Source organism: Mauremys mutica, chromosome 20 (genome assembly GCF_020497125.1).
Source record: "Mauremys mutica isolate MM-2020 ecotype Southern chromosome 20, ASM2049712v1, whole genome shotgun sequence".
NCBI classification, from domain to species: Eukaryota; Metazoa; Chordata; order Testudines; family Geoemydidae; genus Mauremys; species Mauremys mutica.
In genome coordinates this window covers 26,893,148-26,908,736 of record NC_059091.1, presented here as the reverse complement: position 1 = coordinate 26,908,736, position 15,589 = coordinate 26,893,148, and the positions used below count along the sequence as shown (strand labels likewise).

Below are 15,589 nucleotides of genomic sequence, written 5' to 3'. Positions count from 1 at the left end.
CTCATGGTCTTTAACTCGATCTGTTATTGCCAGAAGGGGCGGGGATGCAATTGATTTTATATACACCTCTACCCCTATATAACGCGACCCGATATAGCACGAATTCTGATATAATGCGGTAAAGCAGTGCTCCTGGGGGAGGGGGGGGGCTGCGCACTCTGGCGGATCAAAGTAAGTTCGATATAACAGTTTCACCTATAACACGGTAAGATTTTTTGGCTCCCAAGGACAGCATTATATTGAGGTAGAGATGTATATATATATATTTTTTTTTTAATTTGACCATCTTGGACCTTTGTGGAGGTTTCTAGTTCAACGTAAGTACCAGGAACGGCAGGGAGAAAACGAGATTTTTCTAACGAGCATTGGGGCTGTCAGAGGCAGCAGTAGGAAGCCAGTAAATTAACAAATTGATAATTGCTCAAGAGACAACAGCAAAAAAAAAAAAAAAGCCAGGCTTGATTCTTTCCAATCCATGTTTTTCTCTCTTTCTCTCGGCTTATTTTGTATTTCCAAGTGCACTGGGGTGGGGGGGGGGCAGATCTATATTTATTTTTGCTGGGGGGCTAAACATGCTTTTTTCCCACAGGTCCAGCAAGGATCCCATGGTTCTGGGGCGTTAAAAACCTTCCTGATGTGGCTTTTTTTTGTTTGTTTTAAGTTGATTGTTTCCTTGTCCATTTCGGCCCCGGCTGCCTCAGACTGTGGACAGCCCACTCCCATCCCCTGTGCGCCCAGGAGGGATAGAAACCAGCTAACCCCCCCTCACCCCATCTTTAACAATATGTTTCTCCTCCTCCTCCTCTCGCCAGGAGCCCTCCATCCATCCCACCTCACCACCCCCAGCCTGGGCCGTGGGGCCAGCCCGACTGAACCTGTGAGTCTCAGAGAGGAATCTATGATCACCCCGAGTGGGACAGGAACGGGGTCAGATCACACAGCTGGGGCTAGAGCCCCCAGCCTTGAGTAGCAGCATGGACCAACCCCCTCCCCCCCCCCCCAGCACCCACGCTAAAGAGCAACTCTGCTGGTTTGCACCAGCTGTCGATCCTTTATCCGTCCGGGGCCTGGGCCACAAGAGGGCAACGCACACAACTGCACACACATACTCAGACATGCATGCGCAGAACACAGGAGACCCTGCTCACATATGTAAACATGCATGAACATGGAACATGCACACGCACGCCAACAGGCAAACACAGATGCACCCACCCCCATGCATGGCCATGCACACACATAGGAACATGAATGCAAACATGCCCACATACATGGGAGCACATATATGTACCCATGCACACACATAGGAACACACATACATGGGAGCACATATATGTACCCATGCACACACACTCTCTGATTGCATCGCCCTGTGCAGCTCTCCCTCGACTCTCAGAGCATTGGCCTGGATTTACCCCTAGCTCCGGATCTGGGTTCACCCCAGGCCCCGGGAAGCTGGGCAGCAAAGATGGGCCGAGGGTGGCACCAGGTGGTTGAGACGGGAGTGGGAGTGGGACAAATTTCGGAGCAGGTGCAAACACTCTGGAACCAGCGCTGGCTGGCTGCCATCAGGGACTGAGGCCATCCCCAGCACTGGCCTCGGGGCAGGTAGGGGATGGCAAAGGCAGGAACATCTCCCCTCTTCCCCTGGGCATGAATCCCTGTCTCTCTGCTGCCCCTGGCTGGCAGGAACTGGGCAGTGCACTAGGCAGGTTGGATGGGAGCCTCTCTTGGGCAGCACAGGGGGCAGGTGGGGTTGACAGCAGGGAAAGGCCTAGGACTGCCAAGGGCATCAGGATGAGCCCAGAGGGTCCCCGCAGCTGGAGCTCACAGGTTCAGGCGGAAAGGTCCCACGTCCCGCTCCAGCTCGTCCTACCAGGCTCCCTCCCAGCTCGATAACGACCTGCTGTGCTGGCAGAGGAACCCCGGCTCGGATCCCAGCTGGAGACGTGTGTGTGTGTGTGTGTGTGTGTGTGTGTGTGTGTGTGTGTGTGTGTGTGTGTGTGTGTGTGTGTGTGACACACACATCGGGGTTCAATGGACACACCGGCCATGCTAATGCAGGAGAGATGTGGGCGGGTGCTGGGAGAGACACCCACAGCGTGGGGCCTGGACTTGCCTCCCCCCGGCTGTGATGATTCCATGCAGAGGGGGGGACGGGCTTCGAGCAGGTTAGCTCAGACCTCAGCCCCATGCTCTGCACTTTGGGGGACGCGGGGAGCTGGATCGGGGTCGTCCCGCTGAGTCATGTGGAGTAGATGGATCGTCATCTCCCAGCTTTCCCCATCCTCCAGTTAAATGGGAGTTTGCAGCTGAGCACAGAGGAGGGTCAGCGGTGACTTGCTCATAGCACATGGGGAGAAGGGCGCCAGGGAGGAAACGTGGCCCAGTAGTTAGAGGCTCGAGATCAGGGCCGGCGCTTCCATTTAGGCGACCTAGGCAGTCGCCTACGGCACCAGGATTTGGGGGGGCGGCATTTTGCCGGGAGGGCAGCAGGCGGCTCCGGTGGACCTCCCGCAGACATGCCTGTGGAGGCTCCACTGGTCCTGCAGCTCTGGCCTGCGGATGCTCCACCGGAGCCCCGGGACCAGCAGACCCTCCGCAGGGACGCCTGCGGCAGGTCCACCGGAGCCGCGGGACCGGCGGCGAAATGGGTAGAGCCGGCTCTGCGCCTAGGGCGCCAAAAACCCTGGTGCTGCTCCTGCTCGAGATCCAGGGTCAGCTCCTGCCAGACTCCCTGTGTGACAGGGGGCAAATCCCTCAGGCTCTCACAAGTGTAGTGGGAGGATCGATCTATTAGTGATTGTGAGGTGGTCAGATACTGTGTGAATGGGGCCATAGCGTGTAAGTAGAGGGATGACGTGTGGGGATGGCTGGCTAGAGAGGTGGGGTGTATCGGGATAGGTACATAGAGGGGAGTGTACAGGGATAGGTAGATGGGAAGTCTGGGGATGGATGAATAGGGATAGGTGGGGGTGTGTAGGGATGGCTGAATAGAGGCGTGTATACAGGGCTATATGTGGGGTATATGGGCATGGTTGGATAGAGGAGCATATACAGCAATAGGTAGGGGCTGTCTGTGGATGGATGAATAGAGGGGTGTGTACAGGGATAGGTACGGGGTGTATGAGGATAGGTGGTTCGAAGGGCATGTACTGGGATCAGTGGGGGTGTATGGGGATTGGCGGATGGGGATGTGTACAGGGGTGGGTAGGTAGGGGGTGTATGGGGATAGATGGTTAGAGAGGTGTGTACGGGGTAGGTAGGGGGTGGATGGGGATAGGTGAATGGGGGCGTGTACTGGGATAGGTGGGTGTGTATGCGGCTAGGTGGATGGGGGTGTGTACAGGGACAGGTAGGGGGTGGATGGGGATAGGTGGATGGGGGGGTGTACTGGGATCAGTGGGGGTGGATGGGGATAGGTGGATGGGGGTGTGTACGGGGCAGGTAGGGGGTGGATGGGGATAGGTGGATGGGGGGGTGTACTGGGATCAGTTGGGGTGGATGGGGATAGGTGGATGGGGGGGTGTACAGGGGCAGGTAGGGGGTGGATGGGGATAGGTGGATGGGGGGTGTACTGGGATCAGTGGGGGTGGATGGGGATAGGTGGATGGGGGCGTGTACAGGGGCAGGTAGGGGGTGGATGGGGATAGGTGGATGGGGGGTGTACTGGGATCAGTGGGGGTGTATGGGGATAGGTGGATGGGGGCGTGTACAGGGATAGGTATGGGGTGGATGGGGATAGGTGGATGGGGGGTGTACTGAGATCAGTGGGGGTGTATGCGGCTAGGTGGATGGGGGTGTGTACTGGGGCAGGTAGGGGGTGGATGGGGATAGGTGCATGGGGGGGTGTACTGGGATCAGTTGGGGTGGATGGGGATAGGTGGATGGGGGGGTGTACAGGGGCAGGTAGGGGGTGGATGGGGATAGGTGGATGGGGGGTGTACTGGGATCAGTGGGGGTGGATGGGGATAGGTGGATGGGGGCGTGTACAGGGGCAGGTAGGGGGTGGATGGGGATAGGTGGATGGGGGGTGTACTGGGATCAGTGGGGGTGTATGGGGATAGGTGGATGGGGGCGTGTACAGGGATAGGTATGGGGTGGATGGGGATAGGTGGATGGGGGGTGTACTGAGATCAGTGGGGGTGTATGCGGCTAGGTGGATGGGGGTGTGTACTGGGGCAGGTAGGGGGTGTATGAGGATAGGTGGATGGGGGTGTACTGGGGTTGGTGGGGGTGTCTGGGGAATAGGTGGATGGGGGTGTGTACAGGGGCAGGTAGGGGGATAGGTGATTAGAGGGGTGTGTACAGGGGTAGGTAGGGATGGTTGAATAGAGGGTATGTACAGGGGCAGGGAGATGGGGATAAAGGGGCATTTACTGGGGTAGATCTGAGTCCTTCAGGAGCCTGTAATCTAGCGCTGGCTCTGAACAGCATGGAAGCTCCTAGTGGAACCAGAGCGAGGTGAGTCCCCCGGGTTGCTGTGACTTAGCAGGCCCAGTGTGAACCCTGCAGCAGGAGCAGTGAGTGAGGAGCTGAGCAGTGGATTCCCCTGGGGGCAGCGTTGGTGCGGCAGACAATGGGTGTCGTGTCCAGTTGCGGGGGCCTCGCTGGAAAGAGGAAGGGGGGCAGGGAGAGATGCCAGGACGACGAGGCCTGGAACCCTGCCTTGGCGAGAGCGTGGAGGAGCTTCAGCTCCAGGCTTATGGGAGAGCCGGGCCGAGGTGACTCAGTCACAGCCACGGGCAGAGAGCAGGGGGCTGGTCAGTCTCCCCGACAAAGGCAGAGCAAGAGCCAGCGGCTGGAAGCTGAAGCTGGGGAAATTCAGACTGGAAACACAGGGCTTGTTTTCAGCTGTGATGGGGAATTAACCGTTGGCTCAATGGCGAAAAGGCTGGGGTGGGTTGTCCATCACTGGAGCTAGACAGCTAGATACTGTGTATAGGGAGAGATGGGGGGTGGTGACTGGGGAGAGACTGGCCCAAGGGCAAGCAGCAAACCCAGATATGGAGCCCAGGGGTCCTGATTCCCAGCCCACCTGCTCCATTCACTAGCCTCACTCCGGAGACTGTTTTGTGCTTAGAGCAGGAGGGGCTGGGAGCCAGGACTCCTGGGTTCTCTGCCTGTCTCTGGGAGAGGAGTGATGTCTAAGTGGTTAGATGGGGATGCTGGGAGCCAGGACTCCTGGGTTCTACCCCCAGCACTGCCACTGAGTCCACATGACCTTGGGCAAGTCCCTTCCTCTCTCAGTCCTTTCCCCTGTCGTTAGACATGAGGTCACAGGGCAGAGTTCGATGGAGTCTGTGCTCAGCAAAGGGCTATTTATTACTCACAAGGCAGTGGGTAATGAGCATTGTGGCAAGCCAAGGAGAGGTGCATTGTGGGAAGGGGCGCTGGGGTGACCATGCTTCGAGAGGTTCAGAGACCTCCCTGGGTCCTGTTGCCCAGTCCCCTCATGCCAAAGGCTCCAGTTGTGATTCTCATTGGTACAAACACCCACAGCAAGGGGCAGGCAGCAGGTGCAGTGACCAGGAGGGGGTTAATTCCTCCGGGGGCCAGCAGGGGGCGATGTAGCTGGCAGTCTAGTCCCGCCATGGAATTATTGCTGGGAGATTCCTTCTGCCACACGTGCCAGGGCGCAGGGCTCCCGGCTTGGTGTAGCCAACTGAGCCTGCTGGCACCACGGGCACTCGGCCCATCCTGCGCGCTAAACCCAGAGCAGAGGATTCGCTTGGCACTGGATCGTGCCCCTCTAAGCCCCAGCGATGCCAGGATGGCTGCCAGCCATGGCCCTTTCCCCATCCCCCCATGCCACAAGGTGGTGTCTGCAGCAGGCGAAGGATAAATGGCCCCTGTCTGAGGGATGCAGATGGGAGATGGGCTGGGCATGGATGGGGGGGTGACGTGAGGCCCCCAGGACCAGCCGCCCCACCCTGACAGGGTGCTTGATCCCCCCACACTCCCACCCCCAAGGGAGGCGGTGCCATTCATACTGACTCCGCCTCCTGTTGACTCTGTCTCCCCCTCTGGCCGCCTGGGGGTTTGCATCCAATCCCGCCGTGTTCGGCACCTGCAATCTCTGCTGTGGATCCTCTGCTCTGGCCCGTGGCTTCATTTCTCTCCTTGCAGCACTAACCCTCCCCACCCCTGTTTTCTTCCCCAGCCTCTCTCCAGCTGCCCCAACACACCCAGAGGACGATCGCTCCTGTCCCCTCCACCACCTTCCCTGCTCCATTTTCCTCGCTAACAACTTTTTCCTCTTGGCTCGGAACCCAAGTTCCTCCCAGGTCATGTCTGGGTCAGGAGGGGAGGGGAGGGGGTTCTGCTCGCTGTCTCACCCCACCCCCTGCCCTCCATCTCCCCTGGCTGTCACTTCACCACCCCACCCCATGTGCACCAGTTCTCATGACTCATGCTGATCTGAATCAAACCTGGCTGTTAAGGTCACTCCAGAGACGTCCAGGGTGGGGTGAGATGTGGGAGCGTGGGGGGCCTGGGGGTGGGGAGCAGACCAGACTGCTTTGATCTTCTGTCCTCCTTCCATCAGCTGTTCGTCCCAGGAGGGAATCCGGCACCGTCTGCTAACCCCACAGGCTGCTGATCCCAGAATCTTTCCAAGGGGCAGGATCTCTCTGCAGGGCTCTACACTAACCCTTCCCTGCCCCACAGGGCCACGGGACACCCCCTTAGCCCCCCCACACCCAGCGAGACGTCTGCTGGACACAGGATCCCAACCGGGGCTCTGCTGCTATTCCTTTTGAATTGGCAAAATGTTGGATCTTTTGCTTTGCTTATTTTTCATTCCAACTGTGTGTTCCCACCCTCAAATCGGTGTCACTCCAATCAGTGTGTAGGAACAGGGGCTAGAGGGGGACGCATCTATTACCCCCTCATCCCACCTTCCGAGGGGAAAGGATTTCTCGCCTGAAGAATATCTGGTGACAGCGGGAGAATCTGGAAGAATGTTAACCAGAGGGGAGTGGGGTCTGGTGGTTAGAGCAGGGCTGGGCGCCAGGACTCCTGGATTCTATGGAAGTTCTGTGGGAGTGTAGCCTAGTGATTATGGTAAGGAGCTGGCCATCAGGATTTCTGGCTTTTATTCCTACCTTCTCAAGGAAGTGGGATCCTAGTGGAGAAATTAGAGGGGCTGGAAGTCAGCACTCCTGGGTTCTATCCCCAGCTCTTCCTCTGACTTCCCTTTGAAGGAAGTCACTTTGCTCTGCCATGCCTCAGTTTCCCCACCTATTAAGATGCAGATTATAGTGCTGACCTGGCTACCAGCCAGGCGGGAGAATCAGCTAAGAGCTAGGCAGGGTCCTTCCAACCACTGGCTGATTGCTCCCTGCCTTTTCACCAGCATTCTTCATTTACCGGAGCTAAGCTGGGGTCCCGCCGAGAAACCCTGCATCACAAAGCCAGGGCCCAGACTTTGTGCACCCTGCAGCCTGGGCAGTCACTGGCAAATGGGCCAGATCTCATCGCTCCATTGGAGTCCATGGGATCCTGCCCAGCCGAGGGTCTGCCCCTCCCCCCAGCCCTTTCTGACACGGTGACATTTCACCCTCCCTTTGTGCCAGTGTAAATTAGTGAAACCAGACCCAGTTCCAGCAAGGCCGGCCCAGCCTGTGCCACATCTCTCACCAGCTGAGCGGCTTTACCAGCTCTCTGGAGCAGGTGCCCACGCTGCCTTTATGCTGAGATCAGGCAGGCCACACCCTTCCAAATTCTTTTCTTTCTTTAGATCTGGGTTCCCCCCCAACCCCTGTCCTTCACAATGCCCCCCTGCCTTCCAACGCCCCCCCAAAAGTACCCCCCAAGCACTCTCTGCCCAGTAACAGAGATGAATCACCCATGACTGCAGCTGATCTCCGAACCGAGCGTTGATTTTCATTCCTCCAGCCGACAGCCTGTTACAAATTTATTCTTTCTTCTTTTCTCTCTTTCTTTCTCTCTCTGTCTCTCATTCTATCACTCGCTCGCTCTCTTGATCCTCCTCTTCCCCCCTCCCCACTTGCCCCGATCTCCCTCCCCTCTCTGCTCCCACCCCCCCACCCCAGTATTCGTTTGCCCGGGGACCCTACAGAAGGTGCTGGAGGCCACGTCCACCCACGAATCGGAGCATCAGTCGGGCGCCTGGTGCAAAGACCCGCTGCAAGCCGGTGACCGGATCTACGTCATGCCGTGGATTCCCTACCGGACGGACACGCTGACGGAGTACGCCTCGTGGGAGGACTACGTGGGCGCCCGCCACACCACCACCTACCGGCTGCCCAACCGCGTGGACGGCACGGGCTTCGTGGTGTACGACGGGGCCGTCTTCTACAACAAGGAGCGGACCCGGAACATCATCAAGTACGACCTGCGGACCCGCATCAAGAGCGGCGAGACGGTGATCAACACGGCCAACTACCACGATACCTCGCCCTACCGCTGGGGAGGCAAGACCGACATCGACCTGGCCGTGGACGAGAACGGGCTGTGGGTCATCTACGCCACCGAGGGCAACAACGGGCGCCTGGTGGTGAGCCAGCTCAACCCCTACACCCTGCGCTTCGAGGGCACCTGGGAGACGGGCTACGACAAACGTTCGGCCTCCAACGCCTTCATGGTGTGTGGGGTGCTGTACGTGGTGCGCTCCGTCTACGTGGACGACGACAGCGAGGCCGCCGGCAACCGCGTGGACTACGCCTTCAACACCAACCTCAACCGGGAGGAGCCCGTCTCGCTGGCCTTCCCCAACCCCTACCAGTACGTCTCCTCGGTGGACTACAACCCCCGCGACAACCAGCTCTATGTCTGGAACAACTACTTCGTGGTGCGCTACGCCCTGGAGTTCGGGCCCCCCGACCCCAGCACGGGTGAGCGCGAGGCCCCACACACCCCCACTGGGCACCGCCAGCCCCGCGGTGGGCAGGGCTTGTGAGGGAGCTAGGAGAGCCGCCGCCAATGGTGGGGTCACAGTCCAGCCCCACCAGCGGGGGAACCCAAATGTCTCCTCTCCTCAGGTGGGGGAGGGGGTGCAGCCCTTCAGAACTTGGGGGTTTGGGGGCTATTCGGAGGGAGGCTCATAGGGGTGGGCTGGAGATGTCTGGTGGTTGGGGAGGGCTCCTGGGAGGCCTCAGAAGGGCTTGGAGCTCTGTGTGGAGTTCAGGGGGTGGAGGGTCTCAGGGGGATCCTGTGAGGGGGTTTTCAGGGGGGTGTGGGGGGGCTCCAAGGGAGTCAGAGTCATGGGGGGCTCTGTAGGATTTGTGGGGGCTCAGAGGAGGCTGGAGGGAAATTGTGGTGGATCATCATTGGGGGTGGGTCTCATGGGAGGGGCCCACAGGGGCTCATGGGGGTGTCTCAGGGACTTGGGTGTGTGGTGTCAGGGGGCCTGGGTGGGAGGGAGGGTCTCAGGGGTGGAGCCCAGGGGCTGGTGGAAGGGGTCCAGGTGGGGGGAGGTGGGATTACCAGGGGGTTTATGGAGACAAAGGGGGTGCATGGCGGGACATGGGGTGTGGGGGGGAGGGGGGAGTTCAGGGTTGTGCCTGATCGTGTCGAGGGGAGGGAAACCAGGCGTGTGCACAGGGTCCATGGAGCCAGGGGATGTCCAGATTGGGGGTTCCCACAGCTGTGTGTGGGGATGGGGGACTTACGGGGGTGGTTCCCAGGGCTGTGGATGGGAGTGGGGGACGGGGGTAGAGGGTTCCCAGGACCATAACTGGGGGGGGGGGAACTGGGGCAGGTAACCAGGGCCATGAGGGTGTGGGGGACTCAGGGGGTTACCAGGGCTATGGGGGGAGGGACTAGGTGGGTTCCCAGGGCCGGAGGGAGGGAGGGGGAGTGGGGGGGTTCCCAGGGCCATAGAGTGGGCAGGGCACTGGGGGGGATTCCAGGGCCATAAGGAGGGAGGGGGACTTCGGAGGGTGTCCCAGGGCCGTAGTGAGGACGGAGCACTTGGGGGGGTCACAGGCTCATATATGGGGTGTCTGGGTCTCTAACCTCCCTCCTCTTGCCCCCAGGCCCCGTCACCTCCACGCCGCTCAGCACCACCACCACGGTGCGGCCCACCACGGTCACCACCACGGCCTCGCCCGCCGCCACCACCACGGTGCGCAGGGCCCCCCTCACCACCCACCCCATCGGCGCCATCAACCAGAAGGGCACGGAGCTGCACCCCATCACGGCCGCCGCCCCCAGCACCCGCAAGCCCCCCTCCTCCAACCAGCACGTCTCCCCCGAGCTCTTCTGCGAGCCCAAGGAGGTCAGACGGGTCCAGTGGCCGGCCACGCAGCAGGGCATGCTGGTGGAGCGGCCCTGCCCCAAGGGCACCAGAGGTAACGGGCAGCTGAGGGGCAGCGGGATGGGGTGGCAGGGGGCATTGACCCCCCTCAGAGTCTGCCGACCAGCAGGGAAGACGAGAAGAGTGGGGGGGGGGATAGCTCAGTGGTTTGAGCATTGGCCTGCTAAACCCAGGGTTGTGAGTTCAATCCTTGAGGTGGCCATTTGGGGAACTGGGGCAAAAAATCTATCTGGGGATTGGTCCTGCTTTGAGCAGGGGGTTGGATTAGATGTCCTCCTGAGGTCCCTTCCAACCCTAATATTCTATGATTCTAAGAGTGGAGTCTAGTGGGTAGAGCGAGGGGCGAGGTGCCAGGACTGCTAGGTTCTCTCCCCATCTCTGGGAGGGGAGTGGGCTGTAGTGGTTACAGCGGGGTCTGGGTGCCAGGACTCTGGGTTCTCTCTCCTGCTCTGCCCCAGTTTCACTGAGCTGAACAGCATGGGGCTGAGTCCGCCCCGTGTGGAGAATCGTGGTGTGGGAACTGCATGGTAACTTCCAGCCTGACCCCTAGAGGGCGACGGGGCCACACAAAGGGGGAAAATGCCTCTCCAGGCACTGCACCCCCCCTCCCAAGAGCAGAGCCCCCCCAAAGCCAGGGGGCATGGATGGGCCCTGCCTACACTGGGGAATCTGGGGCTGGGCTAGGCTGACAGGGGGCCCCCGACCATCTCCCTTCTCCCCTTCTCTGGTGCCTCCCGCCTCCCTCTCTGCCCGCAGGAATCGCCTCCTTCCAGTGCCTGCCAGCCCTGGGGATCTGGAACCCCCGCGGCCCCGACCTCAGCAACTGCACCAGCCCCTGGGTCAACCAGGTGGCACAGAAGGTACCGCTGCCCCTGCCTTTCCCCCACCCTCTCTGTGCCCACCATGCCTACTGTGCCCTCCATACTCGCCTCTCTGCTTTGGAGGGGCACCACTCGTACCCTACGTGGGAGCTGGGGGGCATCACTAGTACCCTACAGAGTGGGACCCAGGGCATGGCTTGTTCCCTACAAAGGGCCTGGGGGGAGCATGGTTCCTACCCTATGGGGCAGGATCTGGCAGGTCGCTTTTAGCCTGCGGGGGCAGGGCAGGGGGCACTCCTACCCTATGTGGAGAGAACTGGGCCCGGCACCCGGCTCCCCTGGGCTGATCGGGGTCTCTTCCCCCTGTCCCGGCAGATCAAGAGCGGGGAGAACGCAGCCAACATCGCCAGCGAGCTGGCGCGGCACACGCGGGGACCCATCTACGCCGGCGATGTCAGCTCCTCCGTCAAGCTGATGGAGCAGCTGCTGGACATCCTGGACGCCCAGCTGCAGGCACTGCGCCCCATCGAGAGGGAGTCGGCTGGCAAGAACTACAACAAGGTGCAGGCGACTGGGATTCAGGGCTCCTGGGTTCTATCACTGACCAGGGCCAGCTCCAGACCCCAGCGCGCCAAGCGCGCGCTTGGGGGCGGCATTTTGCCGGCAGGGTGGCAGGCGGCTCCGGCAGACCTTCCGCAGTCATGCCTGTGGGAGGTCCACCAGAGCCGCGGGACCAGCAGACCTCCCGACTGCGGAGGGTTCGCTGGTCCCACGGCTCCAGTGGACCTCCCGCAGGCATGACTGTGGAAGGTCCGCCAGAGCCGCCTGCCGCCCTCCCAGCGCACCCTCCGCAGGCACGTCTGCAAGAGGTCCCCCGGAGCCGCGGGACCGGCAGTGCGCCCCCTGGGGCATGCCGCCCTGCTTGGGGCGGTCAAATTCCTAGAGCCGCCCCTGTCACTGACAGTGACCTTGGGCGAGTCACTTCCTCCATTCTGTGCCTCAGTTTCCCCATCTGTAAATGAGGATAATGCTCCCGAGGCAACAGGCTGTAGGGAGGTGTCCGTGTAGGTTAGTTCTGGGGTGCCCAGGCTGTGGGTGCTCTGACAGGGCCTGTGTGGTTAACCCCCTAAGGGGGAGCCCTATGGAATCACCCCACCCCATATGCCAGGGCATCTCTCACATCCCATCACACAGAGAAAGGTCCCTTCAGGGCATCTGCATCCCGGTCTATTCCTCTGTGCCAACCCTTGCAGTGTCCCCATGCGGGGCCATTTCTGTATGATATCATCATGATTTCTTAATGGCATCATCATGATGTATGATGACATGAGAGGTCTTTGTGATGTCATCACATGGTGCTGTGATGGGAGGGTGCCCACCTGTGATGTCATCACATGGTGCCGTGACGGGAGGGTGCCCACCTATGATGTCATCACATGGTGCCGTGACGGGAGGGTGCCCACCTGTGATGTCATCACATGGTGCCGTGACGGGAGGGTGCTCCTCTGTAGTGTCCTCACATGCTATCAGGACATGAGGCTTCCTACTGGAGCCTCCTGCATTATGTCACAATGTGATGGCGGGTTTTGTGACGCTGCGTCACGTCACGAGATGACAACTCTTCATCCGACGCCATGACGTGGTGACGTTCCTTCACGATCTGCTGTCCCACTGTCGCGGGGGGCTGGCCTGCTGGGTCACAGTATGATGCCCTCTCTTCAGGGGGTCGTTCTCACCAGCCACTGGCCGCTGGCTGGCTTTTGAAAGTCTGGGCCCCCCACTCACTCAAGGGGTCACAGCTGGAATTGGTGACAGGCTTCATTGCACTCAGCCAGTTACCCAGTGGTCATGGGCTAGTTATCAGCTAGTTATTGAACAATCGTTGGCTAATTATCAGCTAGTTAGCCAGTGGTTATTGGCTAGTTATTGGCTAGTTACTCAGTGGTCGTTATCTAGTTACCCAATAGTCATTTCCTCTAGTTATCAGCTAGTTATCCAGTGGTTATCAGTTAATTACCTAATGGTTATTGGCTACTTATTGGCTAGTTACTCAGTGGTTATCAGCTAGTTACCCCGTGGTTACTGGCTACTTATTGGCTAGTTACTCAATCATTAATGGCTAGTTACCCAATGGGTATTGGCTCGTCAGCTAGTTACCCAATGGTTATCGACCAGTACTTGTGACTGACACTGGGGCTAGCACGGATCTGATGCAGGAAGCACAGATTTGGCTCCAAGGCCCCAAGGTGGGAACGTATCCCAGAGAATCAAAGCCCGGACCCTCGGTGCTGGGATCTGGGCCTGACCGTTCCTTCTTGTCTGTTCCCCTCTTCCCCTCCTGCTCTGCCTTCCGCGTGTCTGGCGCCTTCAGATGCACAAGCGAGAGCGGACCTGTAAAGACTACATCAAGGTGAGTGGGGGGCTCCTGGGCTCCCCAACCCTAATCAGCCCTGCATCTGGCCCCCGCGAAACCGCCACAGATGGGCAGCTAGTTATGGGGCTCTCGGCCTGGAGAGTGCAATGCTCTTACACTGGGTTGCCAGCAACATAACTGCTTTCAGGAGGGTTACTCCAGATTTACACCAGGGACTGAGCGGGGAGTCGCCCCCCAATGGATTTAGAGGCACCAGCCAGTCACCCCATAGCCCAGCCTTGCACCCCAGAAATATACCATCTGACACTGCTCAAGGCTCCCTTGGACAGCGCAAGCTCATTGGTCAGTTCACCACTCCAGCCAAAGGGTAGTGGATCTGCAACAGCCCTTGTTAACCTGAGCTGAGATTCCCCCAGCACTTCAGCCAAAACCCCACTGTTTTAGGTCAAATTTAACCCGATTTGTTAACGACAGGGAGCCCGATCGTAAGTGATTAGAAGTAGCAGCCATAGAGCTCAACGTCAGTAGCCGGCATCGAGATCCAAGTTTGTTGCCTAAGAAATAAAAACAAATGTTCCCTCTAAACACTAGAGACTGAGCAAGATCGTCAGTCTCCCAAACCCAGCTTGGCAGAGGTGGAGCCCCGGTTCCAGGACTAGCTATTGGCCAAGGGAGACATGGAGAGACACCTCCCCTAGCCCTGAGCCAAGGGACCAGGAGGCCGAGCGGTTGCTCCGGGTGGGGTGGGGGTAGCTCTGGTGCCCTGGGGCATCGGGGCAGGCAGTCTGGGGGGCTGCGGTTCTAGAGGGGAGCTTGCTCCACCCAAGGGAACCCCGGGGTCTGTCTGAGAATCCCCGTTGGCTCCCGGTCCCGGCTCCCCTCTCGGGTGTGGGGCCCAGCGCGGGGCTGAGCCGTGTCACCCCGGCCCCCCCCAGGCTGTGGTGGAGACCGTGGACAATCTGCTGCGGCCCGAGGCGCTGGAGTCGTGGAAGGACATGAACGCCACAGAGCAGGTGCACACGGCCACCATGCTGCTGGACATCCTGGAGGAGGGCGCCTTCCTGCTGGCCGACAATGTCAAGGAGCCCGCGCGCTTCGTCACCACCCGGCAGAACGTGGGTGAGTGGCCCCCCCGACGCCCGGATGCCTGGGTCCTCCAGAGATCCGTGAGAGTAGTGATGGGGGGCAGGAACGCTCATCCTAGCTCAAAAAGGCAGAGACCCCAATAATCCCCTTCTATCCTCAGCATCCTGGTTCCCAAGAGGCAGAGGGGAAAGCTGATTTTGGGTCAGGCCTCTCACCTGGATGCCTGGGTCCTCTAGGATCAGGGAGGTGGAGGGGGATCCACAAGGCTGATCCTGACCCAGAGTAGCAGAGACCCCACTATCCCCAATACCAATAGGCAGGTGGGGAAGATGAGCTTGGGCTTGGCCTCTTGCCCGGATTCCTGGGTCCTCCAGGGATTGGATCGGTGGATGACCCCGATTCACAGCATGGCAAAGGGGAGTCTGGTGGGTGGCTGGGGCAGCTGATGTTTCTCAGAGCAAACTCCACCCATGTGCGGGACAGATGTGTGTGCAATGCATATGCTGGATGGATGCATGTGCAGGATGGATGGATGTGCGGGACAGATGTGCGTGCAATGCATGTGCTGGATGGATGCATGTGCAGGATGGATGCATGTGCAATGTGTGTGCAGGACAGAGGCGTGTGCAGGACAGATGTGTGCACAGGTCAGCTGCATGTGCAGGATGTGTGTGTGTGTGTGTGTGTGTGATGCGTGCTCAGTATGAATGTGTGTACAGGATGGATGCATGTGCAATGTGTGTGCAGGACAGAGGCGTGTGCAGGACAGATGTGTGCACAGGTCAGCTGCATGTGCAGGATGGGTGTGTGTGTGTGTGTGTGTGTGTGTGATGCGTGCTCAGTATGAATGTGTGTACAGGATGGATGCATGTGCAATGTGTGTGCAGGATGGATGCGTGTGCGTGTAATGAGTGTGCAGGACAGCTGTGGGTGGAGAATGGATGCATGTGCGGGATGGATGCTTGTGCAGGACGGATGCATGTTCAATGCATGGGCAGGACGGATGTGTATGTGGGGTGGATGCAG

At 59.4% G+C, this 15,589-nt stretch overlaps 1 protein-coding gene across 5 annotated transcripts in view; it reads left to right on the top strand.

Annotated features, from left to right (window-relative positions):
• The window catches only part of LOC123353556 (adhesion G protein-coupled receptor L1), a 96,028-nt gene that overhangs the window by 67,242 nt on the left and 13,197 nt on the right, over positions 1-15,589 (top strand). For all 5 annotated transcript variants that reach the window (XM_044994737.1, XM_044994738.1, XM_044994739.1 and 2 more), the window contains 6 exons: positions 8,058-8,858; positions 10,002-10,316; positions 11,039-11,142; positions 11,479-11,664; positions 13,475-13,513; positions 14,413-14,596. In XM_044994737.1, the coding sequence (XP_044850672.1) occupies positions 8,058-8,858; positions 10,002-10,316; positions 11,039-11,142; positions 11,479-11,664; positions 13,475-13,513; positions 14,413-14,596 (1,629 nt within the window). The remainder of the gene's footprint in view (positions 1-8,057; positions 8,859-10,001; positions 10,317-11,038; positions 11,143-11,478; positions 11,665-13,474; positions 13,514-14,412; positions 14,597-15,589) is intronic.